Below are 27,978 nucleotides of genomic sequence, written 5' to 3'. Positions count from 1 at the left end.
CTTTAGAAATCCTCACTTCTGTCTCAACTGTCAAGACCATGAGGTCTCTACTGCATTTGGTTTCGATAAATGAAAAGCCTTTTATGAAGATAGGATCCTCAGTAAAATTATTGGGATGTTTTTAATTTGTAACCCACCTGGGATAATTCCCTCTCGAAGATGTTGAAATAGAAAATGACCATGAAGGTCTGTTCTAATCTGTTTCTTTTTTAGTCGGATCAACTTATCAGATTCATTGTGGGAAGTCGCTGTCACACTCAAAGAAACCGAGGTAAAGACTGGTGGATCGCTTAGCAAGCTCCTGATGTGGTCCTCAGTGTAAGCGAACGTGTCCTTTTCTACCATCACGTGCAAAACAAAAAAAGAGAGAGGAGAAAGAAAGGAATATTAAAGACAAATAGAATCAAATACAAAAACAACATGAGAGGTTGAAGTAATCCAATAAATTCAAACCTAACCAGAAAAAAGGAATCTAAATAATCCTTCACTCCAAACTGGATGGAGTTACAACACTAACCTCGCGAGCAAGAGCCCGCTATTACAACGAGAAACAACTGGGGGCTGGCTCTAATCAGTAAGGCTGAGCCGGATAATTGTCTAACAAAACAACAGTGCCACTACTGATATGAATAATTCAAATCAACCAATGTCCATCCAAATCCAGAAAAAGAAATTCAAGAATGGGAATTGCTACTCAATAGCATTTTATTTAGAAAAAAAATTCAAGAAATTTTTTCAAAATGTAATTCATAGTACAAAAGAGATTTATATAGCAAACACGTGGGACATTAGAGCATTGACTATACACTTAAATTTTCATTCAACATATCAAGCATATCACAAACAACCATATCTCATTCAAACACTTGAGGGGGGGGTAAAAAATTATGAACATCTGAGCAAAAACCCCATACAGGGGACGGGTGAAATGGAAAACAAGGAACAAACACAACCAAGGTCTACAATTTTTTTTTTTTTAAAACAATACAACAACCTATTTTGTCATAGTACATTCCTATATCTTCAGAGAATTAATTGAAACTCATTAGAAATTAATACTGCAAGGTAATGTACAAAATTCAGCTCCGGGTTCAGCTACTTAGATGCCCAGATGCTCACGTAGACCGGTTGGAACGTGGCCTACGCGTTTCGAATCCCACTGCAATCCTTGGGGATTCTCTTCAGGGCCTTATAAATTATCTATGACAAATAAAACAACAAAAAAGAAAATATGAGTGATGCATATTATACAGTTTGTTGGACAATCAGGAGAAACAACATCGGACAACATCAAGAGAACTGCTTTACGATGCAGGAACCAGTCAATACCAAGGCTTACCCAATAAAGGGAGTCCTAGACGTGTACTATGAAGGGTGGCCTTTCGTGGCTGGGCATTTTCCTGTAAAGTAAAGGGGGTTCAGCATGAGAATTTGGCTAAATTGTTTAAGATAACTTTCTGGGAGGGAGTGGACTATAACATAGACTTATTTGGGTGGTGCTCTAGGGATATCTAGGTACTCACCTTTTTAAATGGAACGGTGTACGTTTATATTCTAAATGTCCAAATGCAAGGATGTCAAGATTCTTATGCGCTGCACAAGGAATGGCTGCCTATAGATGGAAAGACTTCATTTAGATTTTTTGCCAAGGACAAAATGGCGAGGTTGAATCATAGAAACTACATACTATCTTACCCCTAACGCTGCTATGCTTCTTATCGGGGCTGGTACGAGGTCGGTTTATTTAGATGAAAAAGGTCGTCACTGCAAAGCAAGAGGAACCACTCATTCATACATGTAAAAGGGACTGTTCAACGTGCTATCTACATGGCATGTTCGAAAAATATTACCGGTCTTTTAAAACTTGAGGTCCCAGATGTGGTTGAATCAATACATCCGCACAGTGGAAAAACGATACGCACTGCAATGAAAAAATTTGAGTATGACAGTTGGCTATTTATAACGGAACGTTATTACGGCGGAGTTTAACATGCCGGGGGTGTCTTACCAGTATTATTCAAACGGCGTGCTTCGGAATACGGGAAGTCAACCGGTGAAAATGCTTCGACGACGTTCTAGCATGAGCACTGAAAAAGCGCGAACAAGGAACAGTCAAGAGTGAGGTTCTATATATGTATGGGTAAGAGGCAAACTTGCCCAACCAATGCTTACCAGATTCATGCAGTATTTAATTGAACCCGTACTCGTACTTGAAAAAGCGAGACGGTCGACCGCCCGTCAATGGCGTTGGGGAAATCTACAACAGAACGTACAACCGTCGCTAAATAAACCGACCTCGTACCAGCCCCGAGAAGAAGCATAGCAGCGTTAGGGGTAAGATAGTATGTAGTTTCTATGATTCAACCTCGCTATTTCGTCCTTGGCAAAAAATCTAAATGAAGTCTTTCCATCTATAGGCAGCCATTCCTTGTGCAGCACATAAGAATCTTGACATCCTTGCATTTGGACATTTAGAATATAAACGTACACCGTTCCATTTAAAAAGGTGAGTACCTAGATATCCCTAGAGCACCACCCAAATAAGTCTATGTTATAGTCCACTCCCTCCCAGAAAGTTAACTTAAACAATTTAGCCAAATTCTCATGCTGAACCCCCTTTACTTTACAGGAAAATGCCCAGCCACGAAAGGCCACCCTTCATAGTACACGTCTAGGACTCCCTTTATTGGGTAAGCCTTGTATTGACTAGTTCCTGCATCGTAAAGCAGTGCTCTTGATGTTGTCCGATGTTGTTTCTCCTGATTGTCCAACAAACTGTACAATATTCGTCACTCATATTTTCTTTTTTGTTGTTTTATTTGTCATAGATAATTTATAAGGCCCTGAAGAGAATCCCCAACGATTGCAGTGGGATTCGAAACGCGTAGGCCACGTTCCAACCTGTCTACGTGAGCATCTGGGCATCTAAGTAGCTGAACCCGGAGCTCAATTTCGTACATTACCTTGCAGTATTAATTTCTAATGAGTTTCAATTAATTCTCTGAAGATATAGGAATGTACTATGACAAAATAGGTTGTTGTATTGTTTTATTAAAAAAAAATTGTAGACCTTGGTTGTGTTTGTTCCTTGTTTTCCATTTCACCCTTCCCCTGTATGGGGTTTTTGCTCAGATGTTCATAATTTTTTACCCCCCCTCAAGTGTTTGAATGAGATATGGTTGTTTGTGATATGCTTGATATGTTGAATGTATAGTCAATGCTCTAATGTCCCACGTGTTTGCTATATAAATCTCTTTTGTACTATGAATTAAATTTTGAAAACATTTCTTGAAAATATTTTCTAAATAAAATGCTATTGAGTAGCAACTCCCATTCTTGAATTTCTTTTTCTGGATTTGGATGGACATTGTTTGATTTGAATTATTCATATCAGTAGTGGCACTGTTGTTCTGTTAGACAATTATCCAGCTCAGCCTTACTGATTAGAGCCAGCCCCCAGTTGTTTCTCGTTGTAATAGCGGGCTCTTGCACGCGAGGTTAGTGTTGTAACTCCATCCAGTTTGGAGTGAAGGATTATTTAGATTCCTTTTTTCTGGTTAGGTTTGAATTTATTGGATTACTTCAACCTCTCATGTTGTTTTTGTATTTGATTGTATTTGTCTTTAATGTTCCTTTCTTTCTCCTCTCTCTTTTTTTGTTTTGCACGTGATGGCAGAAAAGGACACGTTCGCTTACACTGAGGACCACATCAGGAGCTTGCTAAGCGATCCACCAGTCTTTACCTCGGTTTCTTTGAGTGTGACAGTGACTTCCCACAATGAATCTGATAAGTTGATCCGACTAAAAAAGAAACAGATTAGAACAGACCTTCATGGTCGTTTTCTATTACAACATCTTCGAGAGGGAACCATCCCAGGTGGGTTACAAATTAAAAACATCCCAGTAATTTTTACTGAGGATCCTATCTTCAAAAAAGGCTTTTCATTTATCGAAACTAAATGCAGTAGAGACCTCATGGTCTTGACAGTTGAGACAGCAGTGAGGATTTCTAAAGAAGAATTGAATGAAATCGCTAGACTTGAGGCTGAAATCAGCACTAATCCAACTATAGCTGATGCAAAGGCATTGTTGGAAAAGGTGGAAAAAGAGATACAGGAATTTAAAGATTACACGATCACACAGAAGACCAATCAGTTTGAGAAAGATAAAAAAAGCTTTTCATTGGATAACGTATACCCATATCTACAGGTAGACTTTTACTCCAAGGCAGACTCAAGACGCTACCTCCCAGACAATCAAGGGAGGTCTAGAAACCAGTTTATCTCATACTCCGAAACATCATCATCAGGTACAGATAGTGACACAGGTAGTAATTACAACCGTCCCAATAGGAATCGTAATTGGAATTCAAACCAACAGCAGCAAAATCAATCTCCCAATCCTTTTTTATCGAGAGGTCAGACGTGCCCCAGGGGAAGGGTGAGATACACAATCCCTTGGGAGATGAAAACTCGTCGACAACACTACAAAAATTTGTGGTGTCACCGATTTTTAATCTTTCGAAAAAGGTGCTTACTCAGGCAGAGGAAAGTATATTGGCAAAGGGATTGTCATTTGTACCCTCGAAAAGGACAGATTTCGTGAGAATGAAATCTGAATTTATTGAATTCTGCAGAAAACTGAGAATTACCATGTTCTTTATTGAAAACCCTATCCAATGCTCTACTGAAGTAACGGGCTTAAGAAATAAATCCACTTTTTCCCCACCAGCCAATAAGATCCCAAAAGAACTTGTGATTTTTGAAAAAAGTGTGCTATCTGCTATCTCAGCTATGGAACAAGACAAAAAATTTGTCAAATTTAATACCACGAAAAATCAAATGACTGCTTTGACTAATTTAAGAAATGATACTTCGGTCATAATTAAGCAAGCCGATAAGGGTGGGGCTATAGTCGTTTGGGATGCCAACGACTACACTGCTGAAATTATGAGGCAATTGGATGACCCCAGTTGCTACCGAAAGATAGGCAAGGATCCCACGAAAGATCTGCAAAATGAACTGTTCGCCATAATCCAAGAAGGATTCGAACAGGGGTTCTTGGGAACCAAAGAGTTTGAATACCTACAAATTAAACATCCTAAAAAGCCTATGTTCTACGTACTACCAAAGATTCACAAAAGCCAAGCCAATCCGCCAGGCAGGCCCATCGTGGCAGGATGTGGTTCACTGCTTGAGCCGATTGCCAAGTACGTAGATTGCTTTTTGAAAGAATTCATGTGTCATGTAGTCTCGTACTTACAGGACACCACGGATTTTATCAATAAATTGGAGAAAGTGAACTTTTGCGAGGGAACGGATCTAATGGTCACTCTCGACGTTACGTCACTATACACTCAGATTCCCCAGGATGAGGCAGTGGCAGTGCTTACATTTTTTTTAGATTCCAGACCTAGACCTGTGCGAGTACCCACACAATTTCTGGTAGATCTTGCATCCTTTGCATTGAGAAAAAACTACTTCTGCTTCAACAGGGAGTTTTATTATCAAGTCAAAGGGGTGGCAATGGGCTGCCCGTTTGCACCGGAGCTAGCAGTATTATTCATGTCTTTGTATGAAAACACCTATGTCCATAATAACAATCCTTTTGGTCATCACATTGGGACATGGCTACGCTTCATCGATGACGTCTTCATGGTGTGGACAGGAGGCAGTGACAACTTGTCCCTGTTCCACCAATGGTTACATTCCAGAACACCGGATATTAAGTTCAGTCTTGCCCAATCAGCTACTAAAATTCAATTTCTTGACGTAGACGTATTCCCTAAAGCTGGCATACTTGCGACCACTTTGTTCATTAAACCCACAGACCGGAATAAAGCTCTACTGTTTGACAGTAACCATACAAGAAGTCTGAGGGAAAATCTCCCTTACGGTCAATTTCTGCGTGTCCGCAGAAATTGCAAGTATAATGAAGACTACCACCATCATGCAGACAACCTGGTATCTAAATTGTGCGACCGGGGGTACCCCAAAAAACTAGTAAAAAACTGCATGAAGAGGGCCAGATGGACACCGAGAGAGACACTACTTGAGCGTAAAAAGAAATCCGATTTGAAACACCAAGTGTGCGTCACCACCTTTTGCCCGAATGCCAACCAGCTCAAACGTGTGATCGAACAAAACTGGCATTTGGTAAAAAATCTAGATGCCAGTTTAAAAGAACTTCCCCTATTCGCCTTTAAGAAAGAGAGTAGTGTGGCCAACCACGTAGTACGAGTGGCCATGCCAGCCGAAATGCAACCAACCTTACGCCAAATGATGGGTATGCCCCCAGTGACAGGACACCACAAATGTGGTACATGCCTGTGTTGTGAAACCACAGTAGAAGGGTCATTGTTTCAACATAATGGAATCTCATGGAAGCATGACGCTTTCAGCAACTGCAAATCTAAATTTGTGGTGTACGGGATAAAATGCCCATGTGAACGCCTTTACATCGGCAAAACTAACCAGGAAGTGCGCCAACGCATCTCCCAACATAAATCAAGATTAAAAAGAAAAGTGGAAAATGCGCCTTTGGTTAACCATTGGGCACGGATGCAACACAAAACCAGCGATTTGAGGTGGACAGTTATATCTAAGGTCGAAAAAGACCCCCGTGGAGGCGACTGGGATCTCAAATTATCCAAGAGAGAGGCTTTCCTTATAGTCAAATTCGACACGGCAACATCGGGCCTCAATGAGTTAAGTGAAATCTACAAACTGTAAGGCTGACAGATTCCTTTAAAAAGATCACGTCAACTCCACTGCCCCTGGTATATTTAAAGCTTTCATACTCATGCACTTCCTATCTTTTTAGTTCCTAGGCATGCGTTGAATTTTTTAACAACTCAATCGGGCTGACAAACCATCCACGCCCCTTATGGGCTGTCCTTGTGTAAACTCCCCTTTAAAACGAACACTTCCTCAAGCGCGCCTTTCCACGCATGCGCGAGAGAGAAGTGCTGAATTAAACGCTACTTGTCAGTGTGGTCGCTCGGGACATAAGTAAGTGTTTTTATCCCGCTAGGCGTTATATTCAACCCCTGCTCCCATTTTTAGTGACGGTTGTACGTTCTGTTGTAGATTTCCCCAACGCCATTGACGGGCGGTCGACCGTCTCGCTTTTTCAAGTACGAGTACGGGTTCAATTAAATACTGCATGAATCTGGTAAGCATTGGTTGGGCAAGTTCGCCTCTTACCCATACATATATAGAACCTCACTCTTGACTGTTCCTTGTTCGCGCTTTTTCAGTGCTCATGCTAGAACGTCGTCGAAGCATTTTCACCGGTTGACTTCCCGTATTCCGAAGCACGCCATTTGAATAATACTGGTTAAACTCCGCCGTAATAACGTTCCGTTATAAATAGCCAACTGTCATACTCTAATTTTTTCATTGCAGTGCGTATCGTTTTTCCACTGTGCGGATGTATTGATTCAACAACATCTGGGACCTCAAGTTTTAAAAGACCGGTAATATTTTTCGAACATGCCATGTAGATAGCACGTTGAACAGTCCCTTTTACATGTATGAATGACTGGTTCCTCTTGCTTTGCAGTGAAGACCTTTTTCATCTAAATAAACCGACCTCGTACCAGCCCTGAGAAGAAGCATAGCAGCGTTAGGGGTAAGATAGTATGTAGTTTCTATGATTCAACCTCGCCATTTCGTCCTTAGCAAAAAATCTAAATGAAGTCTTTCCATCTATAGGCAGCCATTCCTTGTGCAGCGCATAAGAATCTTGACATCCTTGCATTTGGACATTTAGAATATAAACGTACACCGTTCCATTTAAAAAGGTGAGTACCTAGATATCCCTAGAGCACCACCCAAATAAGTCTATGTTATAGTCCACTCCCTCCCAGAAAGTTATCTTAAACAATTTAGCCAAATTCTCATGCTGAACCCCCTTTACTTTACAGGAAAATGCCCAGCCACGAAAGGCCACCCTTCATAGTACACGTCTAGGACTCCCTTTATTGGGTAAGCCTTGGTATTGACTGGTTCCTGCATCGTAAAGCAGTGCTCTTGATGTTGTCCGATGTTGTTTCTCCTGATTGTCCAACAAACTGTATAATATGCGTCACTCATATTTTCTTTTTTGTTGTTTTATTTGTCATAGATAATTTATAAGGCCCTGAAGAGAATCCCCAACGATTGCAGTGGGATTCGAAACGCGTAGGCCACGTTCCAACCTGTCTACGTGAGCATCTGGGCATCTAAGTAGCTGAACCCGGAGCTCAATTTCGTACATTACCTTGCAGTATTAATTTCTAATGAGTTTCAATTAATTCTCTGAAGATATAGGAATGTACTATGACAAAATAGGTTGTTGTATTGTTTTATTAAAAACAATTTGTAGACCTTGGTTGTGTTTGTTCCTTGTTTTCCATTTCACCCTTCCCCAGTATGGGGTTTTTGCTCAGATGTTCATAATTTTTTACCCCCTCCCCCCCCAAGTGTTTGAATAAGATATGGTTGTTTGTGATATGCTTGATATGTTGAATGAAAATTTAAGTGTATAGTCAATGCTCTAATGTCCCACGTGTTTGCTATATAAATCTCTTTTGTACTATGAATTAAATTTAGAAAAAATTTCTTGAAATTTTTTTCTAAATAAAATGCTATTGAGTACCAATTCCCATTCTTGAATTTCTTTTTCTGGATTTGGATGGACATTGGTTGATTTGAATTATTCATATCAGTAGTGGCACTGTTGTTCTGTTAGACATATATGCGACAAATCAAACCTGCAGTGGCAAACCCAAATGCAGCCTTGGCCCACCCAAATAAAAATTCCTGGAGCCGGGCCTGATTTTATTAGAAATCAGACAAGGGGGTGGACACGGAGCTTGGGCCTCTTTGCACTCAATACGTTCCTCAAAAAGTAGTATGTTCGGATGTTAACCTTTCAAGGAGTCTCCTTCTATTTCTGCAGGAAGGAAAGTTTCTGACCTCCCTGGATTTATTAAATGCTTATTTTCACACCCTCATCCATTTAAACCACAGGCAATAGTTGAGCTTTGTCGGGACAGCAGTATCAGTTCAAAGCACTCACTTTTAGCCTGAAATCTGTCTTCTGGAAATTCACAAAGTACCTGGGCATGTGACATACTTTCTAAGAACACCAGGCCACTAGAAATTACCTGGACAACTGACTAGTGAAAGCACCCTCAGAGCTGGAAGACTATACTTCCACAAAGATTTGTTCCATCAGCTAGGTCCGATGCTCAAGATCAAAAATGTTTATACCTGTTTCAATACACAGCTCCATTTTCTGGGAGTAATCCAGGTCACACACACTGGCAAGGCTTATCCATCACTGGAATGCATCACAAAAAATGCACATGATGACATATCTGTGCTGGTGCACTGCAGTCTCACGCATGCAAGTCACTGCTATACCTTATGTCGTCATGAATAGGCTAATTTCCATTTTCTTTCCATTCTGTCGCATACGGATGGGACCGGAAGTCCAGTGGTAGCAAGTGGAGGGTTCTGGGACAATGTTCAATAGTCTCTTGCCTCCTCATTTTTTTTATTTGCAATTAAGATACACAATCCTTGAAATATGCGCTCACATGGAACTCATTCAAAAAGAAAAGACAATTTATACATATCACAGATATTTATAAATTGTCCATATCCAGGACACATCAATGCAAAGTTAAAAACAGTTAGAAGGAGCAATGATAACTCTGCCAGTATGTAACACTGTTCAGCCGAACCGAGTTTTATTCAGAAATAAACAAATAATGCACAATAAATAGGATGGTGTTTAGTGAATAAATGGAAGAAAACAAACCCCAGGTGTGTAATGTAACCAAAACCAAGAAAAAATGAGAGAAGTGAAATTGAGAATCAGCAACCTCATTCTGCAGGCACGTGCTGGTTACAATGAGCATCGTGCTCCTTCAGATATTGATATTGTTTGAACCCTGTGCTTCCATCAATTGCTAAGCCACCGATCACTCCTACCAGTGGATCTTAGAGACTAGACTGATATTCGCATGTCTCCATTGGTTGCTACACCTTCAGTGCCCAGTCCACCATAGATCTGACTCTAGGGACAGCTATCTATCACAAAATTACCAGATACTTGACGAAATTCTCAAATGTTCTGAGACAAGCCAACCCCTGCCATCTCTAGTCCTGATGAGACCCTATTATCCTGAGAGGGTTGAAATGCCATTGACACAATTATAAAGACAGACAGAACTTCTCTCCTTTTGCAGATACAACTATTGAATTTCTGTATCTTTGATTGTTTGTATCTGAAACTGCTGTGTCATATTTGCATCAACCAATCACCTTGTTTTGCTGATTCTCAATTTCACTTCTCTCATTCTTTCTTGTTTTTGGTTTGGATACACACCTGGGATTTATTTCTGAATAAAACTCGGTTTGGGTGAACCGTGTTACATACTGGCAGAGTTATCATTGCTCCTTCTAACAGTTTTTAACTTTGCATTGATGTGTCCTGGATTCAGTTTGCACAGAAATATCTGTGATATTTATAAATTGTCCTTTTGAATGATTTCCGTGTGAACGCATATTTTAAGGATTACTTGATATCCCTGTTGGCATGGACATAATGGTTGCTCTCATTGTTTTGTTTAAAGATTAAAATACACAAAGCACAGGTTCACACAGTTTCCAGTGACAGTACAGTTATTCTTACACATTCTGTTTTTTCCATTGGAAACATATTCACTGGGTTAACAAGGTGACGGAGGAAAGAGACGCATGCTATCATAGCTGAGTCTGACCTTGATTTGTTATGCAGTGTGCTCTTAACTGTGCTGAACCAAACTTTAAATGTAAATGTGACAAATAGGGGGATGTGTAAAACAAACTGGATCCGCAAGGCGCAGTTTGATGGTGGTTTGGGACTTTTCCATGGACCTGCATCTTAATTAATATAACTAGTGACAAGGTTCCAAATGCTAGAAAAGAGGTGATTGTAGTGGAGACACAGCTCTGTCATCGGTAGGTGAACATGTATTTTATTAGTAGTGCAAGAGATAGCAAATACATACGGGTCTTACCCTCTAGATACTTCCCACCAACTGTCCCTTCCCCGAGACTTCAGGTGGAACACTGCTGTGACATCCTATGTCATAGCGCACCTGTAACTCTAGGATATTACACATCTTCCCCCTTTATACAACAAAACAATGAAATCAAAACATAACCCATGGCCCCTCAACCCCCCATGCTTGACAAAGGCAGACAACGGTAAAAACCTGAAAGCAGATAGAAGAACAAATGTAATCTAAGGTCAGTACTATGTATAGCTCACCTTAGCAAAACTCCCTTGAATGGGAAAAAAGTTCACCCCAACACAAAGTCCTTCAACCTCGCATGCATTGCTACCATTTCACCTGAATTGGTTTTCTTCACTCCATTAGCGCGTACACTAGAATTCTCTTTGCACAATGACTCCTTCACCCTCACACCCATCCTACTGGTAGATGCAGCATCACCCACAGATGAGCTCCATGAATCTTCTTTTGCTGGTTGACGGGACAGTAGGGTGAGCAAAGGAGACATGGAAGCACTCCTTTCTTCCCATAACCATTGCTTAGATAAATCTGATCGTATACTTTTCCAAGAGAGAATTTCATTGCACCTAGACAGTTTCCTAAGGTACCATACCTTCCCATCGCTTAAATTGGCTGAACAAGCATACACTTTCACAACTTTACATGGTGGTGAAAAATGGATGTCTCCCTTCCTTACTCTTTTGTCCAATTTCACACACACACCCTATCGCCTTCCTTCAGTGACACAGTCTTGACGCAATTTTTTTAATCATAATACTTCTTAAATGTCATGTGTGCCTTTTCTAGATTGGTTCTTACCACTTCAGGTGACCACTTGCTCTGGTGCTCAAGAGATATCAATGCAGAATTATCCATAGAATAAGGTTCCCTTCCTCTCAAAATTTTGAAAGGACTCTACTCAGTGACAGTGGGAGTGATTCTATATGCCCACATTAGTTTGTCCAATTCTAATTACCAATTCATGGAAGCATTGATGGCAGCTTGAATGCTTCCCATGATCACCATGTTGAACCTTTCAGCAACCTCATTACTGGCAGGGTGATAAACCGGATTCGTCTTCTCCTTAACTTCATTTCTCATCAAAAAGTACTTACATTTCTCAGCAATAAGCTGTGGACCATTGTCCCTCAAAAGTGACTTAGGAATTCTTTCTCTCAAAAACCTTCTTTCAAGGAACGCAATTATACTCACAGCATCCACACATTCACATGCATCCAACTCAGGCCATTGGGAGTACAAATCAAAAAGTACCAATATGTTTGCAGGTGTTTTTGTCATTCAATAGCGGCCCCAAAATATCTACTGAAAGATTTTCCCATGGTCCTGATGGTAATTCACTCACACCTAAAGGAGGTTTGAACACAGTGCGACTTTTGTCAGCATTTGCGCACTGTGTACAGTTCCTTACAAACCTTTCCATTTCAGAGTCTATAGCCGGCCACCAATATGAAAGTTTTACCCCCTGTTTGGATTTGATGATCCCAAGATGTCTCTCATGTGTAAGTTCCAAAATTTGTTTGTGAAGGGCTTGTGGAGGGACAATTCTAATACTCCTCAACAGGAACCCAGAGTCAGAAAGAGACCGCTCTTCCCTCAGTTACCAGATTATTTTGCATTCTTCTGTTAAATTACCTTTACTTGGCCAACCCTGCAAAACATACTCCTTGACCTTCTCCAGGATTGTATCCTGAGCATACCCTGAGTGCCACTCACCCTGTGTTATTGCAATGTTGGCATTAGCCACACAGGCCACGCTGTAGCCATCCCATTCACAGCTTGTTCCATTGGCCGCATCATTGTTTTCCTGTTCAAATAGTCTGCTACCTTATTCTTCTTGTCTGGTAGATATTCTGCCTCATAATCATCATTTAACAGTTTCAATTGGCTATGCATGGAGTACTTTTATCAGAACCCTCTGTAGCTAATACCTTAATCAATGGTTTATGGTCTGTGTGTATAGTAAACATAGTGCCCCAAAAGAATTGCCTGAAATTCTCTGTTGCCCATACACAAGCCAACATCGTTCGCTCAGTGATGGAGTATTTTAACTTTGGGGCGGTTAGGGAGCGTGAAGCAAAGGAAAGAGTACTTTCGACGCCACCCCTTGAAATTTGCAACAACACAGCGCCTAAGCCCTTCCCACTGGCATCGGTGGTTAAGACTGTGTATGCCTTGCTATCGAACCCTTGTAAAAAAAGCTAGGTTTGACACACCTTCAACAGTTGCCTGATGCCATATGTTTTTTCAGCAAAGCCCTTTACAAATTTGGCACAGAAGTCTGCATGTCCCAGAAAAGATCTAACTTCTTCCTTACATGTGGGAGCCGGTGCCTCTTTAATGGACTCAATAATCTCCCTTTTAGGAAAAATTCCTCTATTGCTGACCTTGTGTCCCAAATATGGCACTGAGTGTCTGCAAAATGTACACTTCTCTTGTTCAGCTGTTAATTCATATGTTTTTAATTTTCCTAGGACCTTGTTCAAATTAACATCATGCTCTTCCTTACTCTTACCCATGATGAGGATATAATCTTGAAAATGCGCCACATCGGGGATATTCTTTAACAATTAATGCATCAGCCTCTGGAAGACCGCCTTGGCTGATGCCAATCCAAAGGGCATGCAGACAAATCTGAAACAGCCCATCGGCATGATGAAAGCAGTTAAGTCCCTGCTCTCTGGGTGCAACACCACCTGGTGGTACGCAGAAGTTAAATCCACTGTGGAAAACAATATAACCCCCTTCGTCATGGCTAACAACTCACTGAACCTAGGCAAGGGACATTTGTCCACAACAATGCTTTTGTTGAGGTCTCTAAGGTCTATGCAAAGTCTGATCTCTCTGTTAGCCTTCCAAGCTATGATCAATGGAGCAAGCCACTCTGCGATCTCTACGGGTTCAATAATGCCTCTTTCCAGCAAGCTTTCCAGTTCACCTGCAACGTTTTCCTTAACACTGAAGGGTATATTCCTTGCCTCGTTACACACTGGTACTGCCCCTTTTTCAGAATGATGCGGTGTACAATTTTAAAAATGTCTCCACCTTACTAGACCAGTTCCTCTGAAGTCGCTGCAGTCCTTGTTCTTGAGGAGTCGCCGCAGTCTTGTATCGCCAACAGTTGCCACAACAGTGCCAGCGTAGCACATAGTTCCTCTGCGTCAGAAACGATCCCATGGGCCAGTGGATGCACACTCAGTTCGTTGCCAAACTGTAGTGAAGACATGACTCCATCATCTGTAGATGAACACATGGTTTATTGGTAGTGCAGGAGAGAGCAAATACATACAGGTCTTACCCTCTAGATACTCCCCACCAACTGTCCCTTCCCCAAGACCGCAGGTGGAACACTGCTGGGTCATCCTATGTCACAGTGCACCTTTACCCTAGGATACTACTGGCACAATAGCAGTTTTTTTCAGAGGATCTACTCCAGGGAAGTTGAAGAGGGCTACTATGAATGTTTATCATACCTCACTGTACTTTTCAACTGAAAAAGCATATTGTTCCAACTGTTGGCTGCAGGTAGTTTTCAGAGACCTCTCTCTCGTCTTCACTTAGCTATCAGTAAAGTCAAATCTATAAAGAGGGAAGCCACTTTGTTCTTTTTAGTAGAGAAACACTTAAACAGGGCCAGTATGCAACTCTCCCAGGTCTCAAGGTTGAGATGACCAGTGACAGTGGCGAGAGTACCAGTGATTGTGAGACAATGGCTTGCTAGGAAAGGGCAGCTTTATAACATGTGCTGAAGATCCGCTTGCAGAATGGTTTCAGCAGGGGCAAGAGATATTGGCGGGAAGGAACATTTGATTGGTTTTGTATAATGTTATACTGGAGCACACCACCAAAACAAACTAAAGATGTTTAAATGGAATTAGCCAAGAGTATAATAACTGGAAGGAGTTTCAAAATGTATTACATTCACATGATACAAAACAGGGCTACTTTGTTAAAAAATAATTTTTCAATATATAAAGCAATTGTGCGTTGTCCTCTTTCTGGGATGGTTACACTCACGGCATCTTGGTTGCTACTTCCATTTCCCTAGCTTCTCGTCCTATCCGTTACTTTCCTGTCATTCAGTCCCAGGCCCCCACCTGAAGGGTAACTGCTGTCTGTAGATGATCTGGTGCTTGGCAGGGAACAGCAAAAAGTACTGAAGTCTCATGTCTTTCAGCTTGTGTTTCCTCCCTGTGAAGAAGGATCTCTTGCATTGCATGGTCAGGTTGTAGTTCGTTACACATAGAGTCATTGTCTATCTATTTCCAGGTGGGCCATCTGCCTGGCTGCTTGTAGGATATCATGTTGGTTTCTGCAGTGAAGTAGTAAAGCTACAATTGGCCTTGGCAACGATCCTGGCAGCAGCTTCTGAGTTGGTACTCTGTAAGCCCTCTCAATGGTGAAAGGCTGGATGGTGGCTGATCAAAATGGTGGAAAAGCAGTCACAGCTCATGAGCCAGCTTGCCTAGGTCAACCCACTACAGAGGGTATAACCAGTTGAGGCAGGAAGAGCAGCCATCTGCTTGAGCACTTTTGCTGTACAAGGTTTTTAGTCATCTGGAGGTGGCTCCGTGAGCACAAAGGCTGACTGAGTTCTCATGCCTCTCCTTGCTGTGCTGGCAGACACTGAGCTATTGGGTATGGTTAGAGTCCTTGCAGGATGACAGAGGCTTCCACCTGGGGAGAGAAATAACTATTTTGGGCCCAGAGAGTTGCTCTGCTCCAGTGATCCATATCGCACATTTGGATTGTGTAGTCACGTCTTCGGCAGATAGCTATCTCAATCAATCAATCAGGTCATTTATAGAGCGCACTACTCACCCGTAGGGTCTCAAGGCGCTGGTTTGGGGGGTGGGGGGTGCCGTTACTGCTCGAACAGCCAGGTCTTGAGCTTCTTCCTGAAGGAGAGGTGGTCTTGGGTCAGGCGCAGGTCGGTTGGGAGTGAGTTCCAGGTCTTGGCGGCCAGGTATGAGAAGGACCTTCCTCCTGTTGTCGCTCTTCGGATGCGGGGGACGGCGGCGAGGGCGTGGCTGGTTGATCTGAGGAGGCGCTTGGGGGTGTAGAAGTTGATCCGGTTGTTGAGGTAGCTCGGGCCTTGGTTGTGTAGGGCTTTGTGTGCGTGGGTGAGGAGACGGAAGGTGATTCTCTTGTTGACCGGGAGCCAATGCAGATCTCTCAGGTGTCCGGAGATGTGGCTGCGTCGGGGGATGTCGAGGATGAGTCTGGCCGAGGCGTTCTGGATCCGCTGGAGTCTCTTCTGGAGCTTGGCAGTGGTTCCGGCGTAGAGGGCGTTGCCGTAGTCCAGTCGGCTGGTGACGAGGGCCTGGGTGACCGTCTTCCTCGTCTCGGTGGGGATCCACCGAAAGATCTTGCGTAGCATGCGCAGGATGTTGAAGCAAGACGAGGAGACGGCGTTGACTTGTCTGGTCATGGAGAGGGAGGAGTCCAGGATGAAGCCCAGGTTGCGTGCGTGGTCCGTCGGTTTGGGTGCGGTGCCCAGGGCGGGGGGCCACCAGGAGTCGTCCCAGGTGGAGGGTGCGGAGCCCAGGATGAGGACCTCCGTCTTGTCCGAGTTCAGTTTCAGGCGGCTGGTCGTCATCCATTCGGCTACCTCTCTCATCCCTTCATGCAGGTTGGCTCTGGCGGTGGCGGGGTCATTGGTCAGGGAGAGGATCAGCTGGGTGTCGTCGGCGTAGGAGATTATGTTGAGGTTGTGTTGGCGTGCGATGGCCGCGAGGGGGCTCATGTAGACGTTGAAGAGGGTGGGGCTCAGTGAGGATCCTTGAGGGACGCCGCAGATGACTTTGGTGGCCTCTGACTTGTACGGTGGTAGGCGGACTCTTTGTGTTCTTCCGGCGAGAAAGGAGACGATCCATTCCAGTGCCTTGTCCTGGATTCCGATGTTGCCGAGGCGCTGTATTAGAGTGCGGTGGCAGACAGTGTCGAAAGCCGCGGAGAGGTCCAGGAGGATGAGGGCCGCTGTCTCTCCGTTGTCCATCAGAGTTCGTATGTCATCGGTGGCAGCGATGAGGGCGGTCTCGGTGCTGTGGTTCGCTCGGAAGCCAGACTGTGAGGGGTCGAGGGCTCCGTTCGTCTCGAGGAAGGCGGCCAGCTGTTTGTTGACGGTCTTCTCGATGACTTTGGCCGGGAACGGGAGGAGCGAGATGGGACGGTAGTTCTTGAGGTCGGTGGGGTCTGCTGTGGGTTTCTTGAGAAGAGCGCTGAGTTCGGCGTGCTTCCAGCTCTCAGGGAAGGTGGCGGTGTCGAAGGAGGTGTTGATGATGTCCCGCAGGTGGGGTGCGATGACAGCGTCGGCCTTGTTGAAGACGTGGTGGGGGCAGGGGGCAGTCGGAGATCCGGAGTGGATGTAGTTCATGGTGCGGATGGTGTCTTCGGTGCTGATCGGAGTCCAGGTGCGGAGGGTGGAGGTGGGTGGCGTGGTTGCGGTTGTGGCTTGCGTTGGTTGGTTGCTGAAGCTGTTGTGTATGTCCGAGATCTTGTTGTGGAAGTAGGATGCGAGGGAGTTGCAGAGGTCCTGCGACGGGGTGATGTCATTGTTTCCGGCGTTGGGGTTGGAGAGCTCTTTCACGATGTTGAAGAGTTCCTTGCTGTCGTGTGCGTTGTTGTCCAGCCGGTCCTTGTATGTATTTTTCTTGGTGGCGCGGATCAGTTGGTGGTGTTTCCGGGTGGCGAGCTTGAGGGTGGTCATGTTGTCCGTCGTTGGTTTCCTTCTCCAGACTTTCTCGAGGGCTCGACAGTTCTTCTTGGAGCTCTTGAGTTCGTCGGTGAACCATGGTGTTTTTCTGCTGCAGGGTCTGCTGGGCGGGGTTCTCAGAGGGGCGAGTTCGTCCGCGCCGTTGTTGATCCACTTCGTGAGGTTGTCGGCGGCCTGGCTGGGGTTCGCTGAGCTGGCGGGGGGGTGCTGGCTCAAGGAGGCGGTGAGCTGGTCGGCTGTGATCTTGTTCCAGCTTCTTCGGGCAACCTGTTGCTGGTGGTGGTGGGTCGTCGTTCTTTTGAAGGTGAAGTGGACGCAGCTGTGGTCCGTCCAGTGGAGTCCTGTTGTGTGGCTGAAGGTGACGTCTTTGCTGGATGAGAAGACAGCGTCGAGTGTGTGTCCGGCGAGGTGGGTGGGGGTGGACACCAGCTGCTTGAGTCCGAGGTTGGCGAGGTTGTCGAGCAGGCTGATGGTGTTGCGGTCGCTGTTGTTCTCCAGGTGGAAGTTGAGGTCCCCCAGGAGGATGTAGTCGGCGGAGGGGAGGGCATGCGGGCTGACGAAGTCGGCGATGTCCTCGCTGAATCGTGTGCGTGGGCCCGGGGGTCGGTAGATCAGGGTGCCTCTGAGGGTGGTCTTCGGGTTGGTGTGGATCTGGAAGTGCAGGTGTTCAGCGGTGGTTAAGGTGTCGTCGGTGTTGGTCGTGATGCGGATGGTGTCTCTGTGGATGATGGCGATGCCTCCTCCCGTCTGGTTGGCGGTGCGGTCCCTCCGGATGATCTTGTAGCCCTCCGGGATGGCGATGGCGATGTCTGGGGCTGAGGAGGCGTTCATCCAGGTCTCGGTGAGGAAGGCGACGTCAGGGGCGGTGGTGTCGAGGAGGTTCCAGAGTTCTACGGCGTGTCTGTGGATGGAGCGGGTGTTGAGCAGGATGCACTTGAGGTGGTTGCTGCTGATGTTCGGCTTGGCGAGTGCAGGTGCAGGGTGAGTCCGGATGCAGGTGAATTTGCAGGCGTGGCAGCTGAAGGGTCCGTGGGTGTGCTTCGGGGCGGCTCGATGACATCTTGGGGTGCGGCCGGTGTTGAGTGCGATGAGATCGGCGGGGTTGTAGGTTCGTCGGGTCGGCTTCCGTCGGTGGGGGCCAGGGGTCCTGGCGCTGGGCGCGGTCCAGGCGCGGACGGGCGCAGACGGGCTTACCTTTGGCGCGCCTTCGGCGCACAATCGGCGCGCCCGCTGCGCGTCAACGCTGCACGTTCGCACGGTCGCCATTTAAGGCGAAGTGCGCGGGTGGGCGGAGCAGCTGGGAGGCGGGAGCGGGGAGGGAACAGAAGAAAAAAGGGGCGTGGTCGGCGGTGGTGGCGGGAAGCGGGGGGGGCGAGGGAGGCGGGAAACACGAAGGAGGGCGGGCGGCGACTACGAGGAAACCAGGCACAGAGGGGAGTCAAAGAACACGCTAATACGGGCAAAACTGTGAGAAGCAAGCACAAATGTTGAGAAGGACACTTAGTATGGGCAAAAACAACGAGGGAAAAAAAACAAGCACAAATGCTGGAAAAAACACTTTGAGATGGGCAAAAACAACGAGGGAAAAAAACAAGCACAAATGCTGGAAAAAACACTTTGAAATGTGCAAAAACAACGAGGGAGAAAAAAACAAGCACAAATGATTTGCAAACAGGACAGAGCAACGGCAGCAGGGTCGGCCGGCAGCGCGGCTGGCAGCGAGGCAAGGGCACAGCAGGGGGGCGCACGCAGCAGCTGGTGGCCGTGCGGCGCGGGGGTGTCCCACAAGTGGGTGTCAATGTGTTCAGTGGAATCCACTAAGTTGTTGGCAGTACAAAGCTACATGGGTTGGTGATGGGGTGTAGGTGGAGGCACTGTCTGGGGGACATGCAGCCGGGACAGATTAAGAACATGTGATGTCTGGCCCCCTCATGTAGCCAGGAGGCAGAAGGACAGTAACCTCTGATGCTGTAGGAACTGAAAACAGTGCTCTGTCAGCTGATACCACCAACTTTAGAACCCATCCGTGGGTTGGATTACAAATATATGTAATGGAAGACAGCATTCTTTCTGGACTTGAAATCATCATTGAGACGAGCGGTGCTCTAAGCCTTCTCTATTAAGGAGCAATATTTGCACTTAACGAATGAGAAAGTCACCTCGCACACCAACCCAACTTTAATGTTCAGGGCTTTTGGAGACTACCATTAATTTGAGTTAGTAATTATTTGTTCTGTTTTTATACAATCCCTTGACATCAGCTGAGATATTACCAAATTCATTAGATGACCACAGATGCATACAGTTTACATGGAAATCACCAACAATATAAGAATATCCGAACAAATAGTTGTCTTACTGCTGCCCTTGCAGGAGCCATCCCCTGCCTGACCATGGCATTGCCCACTGGTTCTTGGCCTGCATAACATTCTGCTACAAGAGACTGAAGCATCCCTTGGCAGGTAGTGTGGTCATACATTCTCATAGAAGCATGTTGACAACAGCTTCTTTTAATGCGTGCGTGCCTTTCACTGGCACAGGAACAGCAGGCACACATTCACAAAGCACTATTGCTGGATATGAATGGGATAGCTGACTCAAGTGGGCCAAGCTGTCGTATGCAACCTGTTTCATTGAAGGTGAGCCAGCTTCCTGTCTATTGGATATTTTGGCATACTTCTTGCTATTCTGATAAGACAAGCATAAAAGTCTATGAATAATACTAATGCCGGAGAACTGGTGTTACAGGTAAGTAACACATTTCTTCACTTAGACCCAAAAATACTCCAGCACTCCAGACACGAGTCTACCAACACTGGCATCTTATCCACCTTTTCAAGCTTTCTCACAATAAATCCTAAAACACCATTATCTCGTACTGTCCTTTTCCCTGTTCTACTGCTAAGCATTAGTCTTCGCTATAGACCGCCCTTTACCTGGTTGAGAGCGTTTAAAGGTGTCTTCTTTGGCCTTATTTTGCTATTTGCTCTCATTGTGTACTTTCTGTAGCACCAATGCTATCAGCTTGTTGCAGGGCTATCATAAAGTCTATCTGTGACATGCTACTCATCTTTGGGATCATCGCCCTACAAAGTCCTTCACTCAGGCACTAATACATTATTTTTGGGCTTCCCCTCTGTTCATCGTAAGAGAGTCCTAGGTTGTCCATGTTAAGGGGCAGATAGCGTGCTGCTGTGACTGCCAACACACAACACCCCAAATCCCACCTGTCCCCCCTTAAATCTGTTTTACATTCAGCAGCTCGTTTCATTTATGGGGCCAAAAGAAGCGACCACATCACACCGATGTTATCCACCCTCCGCTGGCTTCCAATTGAGGGTAGAGCTATCTACAAGACTGCTTGTATCACCCACAAAGCCTTGCACTCCTCCTCTCCTCGCTACCTGGCGAATAAACTGAAACTCTCTGGAGGCTCTAGACCATCACGTAATGCGGAAAATCTTCTGCTTAAACCTCCCACTTTCAAGAAGGAAAGAACGATGGCACAATCCTTTTCAGGCAACGCGGTAAGAATCTGGAACTCCCTTCCGCCGCAGCTCCGGACCACCACCTCCTCCCAGGCCTTCAAAACTATCCTCAAAGTTCTCCTCCTTCAAAGACACTTCCAAATGTAGTCCATGCCCTCTCTATTAGATGAAGGAAGCCCTTCCATTATAGAAAAATCTACTGTACATGACTATGGAAGTGTCCTCCCAGTGTGTTCTTGCGGTTTGAAAGTCGGCCATTTATTGCGGTATTATCTTTCTACCTGTGTTTGGTACTCGTGTGTAACATGCACCCGTCACTTTCTCTTGTAACACACTGTTTTCTACCTCTTACATTTGTTTATTTTCGATACCTGCACTAGTGCCACCATGGCCTACGTAACGTTTGTTCTTGTGCTAGAGGGCCCTCCATATTTTGCAGTATTATACCTCTATGTTTACTTTGTACGCTTTTGTAACCTGCACACGTCACTCTTTCCTCCTGTAATGCACCGTTTTGCTACCTCTTGTATTTTGTTGGTTCACGATTGTCACTTTTGTAATGCACTGTTTGCTACCTCTTGTATTTTGTTGGCTCACGATTGACATTATTGCTTCATTTAATGTAACGTTTGCTTTTGTATTTTGTTCACTTGTAATGTTCTCATGTATCAGCTCTGTTCCTATTGTGAAGCGCTCTGACACCTTCGGGTAAAATCCGCGCTATATAAAAACGCACAAATAAACAGTGGCCCCAGGCAGCCACGGCCGGCAGTGGGAGTACCTGCAGGGCGGTGATGTGGGGAGGGGGAGGGGCAGGGTGGGGGGTAGTAATGTATGGATTACGGAGTTTCCCAGGTAAGTAAACATTGAAATAAATAAAACGAATTTCGGTGCGCGCACTGCATCGCATTTGGGGATGCAGTGCACTCAACAAAATTCGTTTTATTTATTTAAATGTTTACTTACCTGGGAAGCTCCGTAATCCATACATTACGACCCCCCACCCTGCCCCTACCCACGTCACCGCCCTGCAGGTACTCCCACTGCCGGCCGGGGCTGGCCTCAGGTACTTCATTGTCCATCATCCGCCATATTGCTGCCTCCTCTCACATGCAGGTTTCTTCCACAACACTTATTTCAGCTACTGCAAACTAGCCATTGAGTCAGGCAACAGCAGTTGACAGGGATCCGTAAAAGGGCCTTACATGCCAAATACATGATAGCTATTGGAGCTAAGTGGAGAGGCAGCTGTTATACTTGCCACCGGGCTCCGCCCCTCCATGTAGTATTTTGGGTCCAATTCTCAATGCTTTATTCAATGAGTAGGTGTGAATTCCGGAAGGTGATAAGTGATTCAGGCCTAAGAGAAAATCAGGTTACAGTGGTTTGTCACAGAAACATGTTTGTGAATTGGGCTCGCTGTCTCTCAATGTACGTGGATCCAAGCTTAATTAACAGCGTACAGCTTCAGATGCATCAGAGCTATTCAGACGACCTAACGGAACATAGAACATTATTGGTTAAAATACCCTTGCAGTTAAGTAACTAAGCTACTCTCTGTTCATTTGTCTGTTAATTTGTCCAATCTCTGTTAAAACCAGTCATCTGAGAAGACTTTGCGAAAAGTGTATTTTTGAAAGGCTGACTAAATGTGTTGCAATTGAATGAGTTACAGTGACTCAAAGTATTAAAGTATTAATATGGAATATCAGCCAGGTTTAAATTAGGCTGCAAAGTTCTCTTTCAAAACAGTTTTTATGACCTTCAATAAGATCTATGTATTGAACAAGTTAGTGATCTCCCTGAATGAAACAGACATGTGAGGACATATGAGGAGTCTATAACATTTTGTAACAGGTGCTACAGAGTGGCAGCATACCTTGCATAACTATGTCTGCAATATTTTTACAAAATGACTGTTTTACAAATCTGATTTAGGTTAGTGGAACAATCACTCAACTTCACGTTTGTAATAGACATTTTTGATTGGTATATATTTTAACAAAATTCTACAACTTATATTTTTATGTTTCAAGTTTATGTGATTACTGTGTGTTGATTTGTGTTCACAGTGGGACTTTACCATGACATATGGTATACTCTGGGTCGTAGTTCTGGCATTATTGTCCTTTGGAATTCTATGTGCAATTATACGATCATTTGTGAGTATTTTCTTTTTTTTTTCCGGGATTGAACAGTGATTTATATACACAAAAATTATACGACAAAAAATGTCACTATTAAAGTAAATGTACATATGAATGAAGTAATAAACACCAGATATTCTTTTTTTCAATACAATATACTATATTCTATTATGAGGCTTATTAATTAATTTTGTATCAGTCTATTTAATTTATGTACATATATTTTCCCTAAAAAGTTATTGTTGCATAATTGTATAGCACTTCTCCATTCGAACTAATTTTTCCATTAAGCCAGTGAAGCACTGAGAGTACTAAACCACCTCCATGAATATTAGGGTTGATACATTTTATACCCTTTCTTATAGTTACTAAAGTAGGTGCTCTAACAGCCGTATATGACCCAGAGGGACATAACTCCTCATCACATTAGTTTGTATCAATCTTTCAACTGGTGTCCCAACGTTGATCCTTCATTGTATTTGTGCTCTTTCTTCTATGTATAAAAAGATGTTAAATGCCAATAGAGATGGTTTAAAATTATGTTTTCCATTCTATTCAACCAATTCATAAGTGCACGTATATGGGATTGGTAGTGAGCAGTTTGGTTAACATGTAACTGCATGTGCTGTGGACACATGCTTTGAGATGCATTCAACTATTTGTGCAAAAAACAACAAGTGATGGACTGAATGTGGATCAATGTCACACACTCCCCCAGTCAAAAGATCTGGGCCCAAATCCATCGTTTTTTTGCACTCCACACCACCCTGGGTCAGATAATGGCTTTATGCAAATCAGCTCTGACCCTGTTGCCCCATGGGAACAGTCCAGTCCGAACTACAACAGCCATATCTTTCCCAGACCGGAATCAAGCATCCGAGGACCGGACCGGTTTCGAGGTAACACCTCTCTTCAGCCCGGCTAGCTTGACTCCAAGTGGTGTGGAGTGCCTGGGACCCACGTCTGGGCATCCCCAGCGCACTTAGGGTGGCAATTGCAAAAAACAACAAGTGATGGACTGAATGTGGATCAATGTCACACAATCCCCCAGTCAAAAGATCTGGGCCCAAATCCATCGTTTTTTTGCACTCCACACCACCCTGGGTCAGATAATGGCTTTATGCAAATCAGCTCTGACCCTGTTGCCCCATGGGAACAGTCCAGTCCGAACTACAACAGCCATATCTTTCCCAGACCGGAATCAAGCATCCGAGGACCGGACCGGTTTCGAGGTAACACCTCTCTTCAGCCCGGCTAGCTTGACTCCAAGTGGTGTGGAGTGCCTGGGACCCACGTCTGGGCATCCCCAGCGCACTTAGGGCGGCAATTGCAAAAAACAACAAGTGATGGACTGAATGTGGATCAATGTCACACACTCCCCCAGTCAAAAGATCTGGGCCCAAATCCATCGTTTTTTTGCACTCCACACCACCCTGGGTCAGATAATGGCTTTATGCAAATCAGCTCTGACCCTGTTGCCCCATGGGAACAGTCCAGTCCGAACTACAAAAGCCATGTCCTTCCCAGAACGGAATCAAGCATCCGAGGACCGGACCGGTTTCGAGGTAACACCTCTCTTCAGCCCGGCTAGCTTGATTCCAGTGGTCCGGTCCTCGGATGCTTGATTCCGGTCTGGGAAAGATATGGCTGTTGTAGTTCGGACTGGACTGTTCCCATGGGGCAACAGGGTCAGAGCTGATTTGCATAAAGCCATTATCTGACCCAGGGTGGTGTGGAGTGCAAAAAAACGATGGATTTGGGCCCAGATCTTTTGACTGGGGGAGTGTGTGACATTGATCCACATTCAGTCCATCACTTGTTGTTTTTTGCAATTGCCGCCCTAAGTGCGCTGGGGATGCCCAGACGTGGGTCCCAGGCACTCCACACCACTTGGAGTCAAGCTAGCCGGGCTGAAGAGAGGTGTTACCTCGAAACCGGTCCGGTCCTCGGATGCAACAGGGCAACAGGGTCAGAGCTTATTTGCATATCGCCATTGTCTAACCCAGGGTGGTGTGGAGTGCAAAAAAACAATGGATTTGGGCCCAGATCTTTTGACTGGGGGAGTGTGTGACATTGATCCACATTCAGTCCATCACTTGTTGTTTTTGCAATTGCCGCCCTAAGTGCGCTGGGGATGCCCAGACGTGGGTCCCAGGCACTCCACACCACTGGAATCAAGCTAGCCGGGCTGAAGAGAGGTGTTACCTCGAAACCGGTCCGGTCCTCGGATGCTTGATTCCGTTCTGGGAAGGACATGGCTTTTGTAGTTCGGACTGGACTGTTCCCATGGGGCAACAGGGTCAGAGCTGATTTGCATATCACCATTGTCTAACCCAGGGTGGTGTGGAGTGCAAAAAAACGATGGATTTGGGCCCAGATCTTTTGACTGGGGGAGTGTGTGACATTGATCCACATTCAGTCCATCACTTGTTGTTTTTGCAATTGCCGCCCTAAGTGCGCTGGGGATGCCCAGACGTGGGTCCCAGGCACTCCACACCACTGGAATCAAGCTAGCCGGGCTGAAGAGAGGTGTTACCTCGAAACCGGTCCGGTCCTCGGATGCTTGATTCCGTTCTGGGAAGGACATGGCTTTTGTAGTTCGGACTGGACTGTTCCCATGGGGCAACAGGGTCAGAGCTGATTTGCATATCGCCATTGTCTAACCCAGGGTGGTGTGGAGTGCAAAAAAACGATGGATTTGGGCCCAGATCTTTTGACTGGGGGAGTGTGTGACATTGATCCACATTCAGTCCATCACTTGTTGTTTTTGCAATTCAACTATTTGTGAGTATTTTGATTTAGAAGGGTGCTATAACAGGTATAGCTCATGGTACTTCTGCTATCATTGCTCTTTCATACCTACATACTTTTATTGAATGGATATTTTAACAACTGGAAAATAGTGAAAATATTTTTCACCTTAACCATGACGCACCGAACAAATGTGTTTTTTTAACAAGAAAACTTTTTATTGGGTGGCCAGGGAACGTGGTGAGGCAAGATGGCCGCCGTAAGGTTGTGGTGAGAAGTCGCTCCTGACCACTCTCCCCGTGTTACCCAGATGGTGATGGAGTAGGGACATCGGTACCCCTCATCTACCCCCCACCTATGGAGTTGGCCGCCTGGGTACAGGCGAGGGTGAACAGGATTTGGAAAACGTACCCAGGAGTTAAGGTTGGAGTCAGCTGGCTCCGGCTAAAAATATTTGACTGCACGGCGGTGGGGCGGATGCAACTCGCGAGGATGCCGGCACGCCAAGCTAAGATGGATAAAGATAAGGAGAAGACAGCCGGTGCTGGGAAACAACAAGCTGTCAACACTGGGAGCGGTTTAGCGAATGCGAAAAAGACTAATGACATCGGGACCCCTGGACTACAGCAGTTGCGAGGACCCGGCGCTGTTCGAAAAACTGTGGCCCCGGCCCCGGCTCAGAAGGGGAAGAAAGCAGAGAATTGCTCAAAGGCAGCGACCGCGGCAAGCGCGGCAAGGACAGATCAGTTTGAGCAAGACCTGGTTCGGCTCACCGTGGAGGATTTATCGGGTGCGGAGACGCAGAGATGCGGTCCAAGCAAAGGAAAAGAATCAGCCCTGAGACAGCCTACCCTGATGGAATCCTTTAGTCCCAGGTTGAACATCCAGCCAGGCGAGGGGCAGGTTGTACACAGAAACGTCCTCGAGGACGCAACGGTAGACGCTTCCGACGTGGAGTCAGCGGTCGCTAGGCAACCCCGGGATGTGGCCACAGCAGCTAACAGCACTGATAACGGAGTGAGCGCCATAACTGGAGGAGGAACACTGGTGTTAAACTCCAACAGCAGTATGGAGAAGGGACACGAAGACCCCGAAAAAGGCCCTGAGAGGAACGAGACTAGCACGCCCATAACCAACGGTACTGCAGGAAGTGCGGATATGTTGGAGGCACTTATGCAGGTGGAGGCTGAAATGGGTAAGAAGCAAAAGGGTGGAAACAGTTGGGGGAGTAATGTCAGTCTAGCAGCAAAAGATATACATCTTGTTGTCGGCAAGCAGACCGTGGTGCCTGAGATGAGGGAGGGTGGTTCAATGGAAGGAGACTGTTTTTACTCGGTCGATGAGGCTACTGACACTACCCAGACAAGCGAGTGTTATTCAGAGGGGGGTGAGGAGGAGGATGGTGAGTCGGGCTCTGGATCAAGTACATCTAGGAAAGAGAGTACGCAGAAAAAGAGACGAGTTAAGGGGAGAAGGCACGGCATGGACATAGGATTGTCCTCAGCGGGGGGGGGGAAATTAGCATGGGACTACTCAGCCACCTCGCAGACCTACTTGGAGGAGATCAAATCCCCCGCTGCAGCTAATACTCTTACCCCGTGCAGAATCAGGCCCCTTTTGACATGATCTTTAACACTCTCAAGCAAATGCAAGGGGAAGCTAGACCTGAAAGCCGCAGGGCAAGGCAAACATCAAAAAAAATCCAGAATTCTCTCAGGAAAATCAATAAACTCTACGATGGCATCGTTGAGAGGGTTACGGAGGTGGAGGAGAGAACTGGGAAGCTGGAGGACGATGTCGGGGCATGGC

At 45.4% G+C, this 27,978-nt stretch overlaps 1 protein-coding gene across 1 annotated transcript in view; it reads left to right on the top strand.

The window, feature by feature from the left end:
- Positions 1-27,978, top strand: part of LOC144784694 (protein lifeguard 1-like) — a 306,155-nt gene that overhangs the window by 234,778 nt on the left and 43,399 nt on the right. Inside the window, exon 8 of the mRNA XM_078663646.1 lies at positions 23,344-23,433. Within this exon, the coding sequence (XP_078519772.1) occupies positions 23,344-23,433 (90 nt within the window). The remainder of the gene's footprint in view (positions 1-23,343; positions 23,434-27,978) is intronic.

This window comes from Lissotriton helveticus, chromosome 10, assembly GCF_964261635.1.
Source record: "Lissotriton helveticus chromosome 10, aLisHel1.1, whole genome shotgun sequence".
Taxonomy (NCBI): domain Eukaryota; kingdom Metazoa; phylum Chordata; class Amphibia; order Caudata; family Salamandridae; genus Lissotriton; species Lissotriton helveticus.
This window is presented reverse-complemented; position numbering and strand designations above follow the sequence as displayed.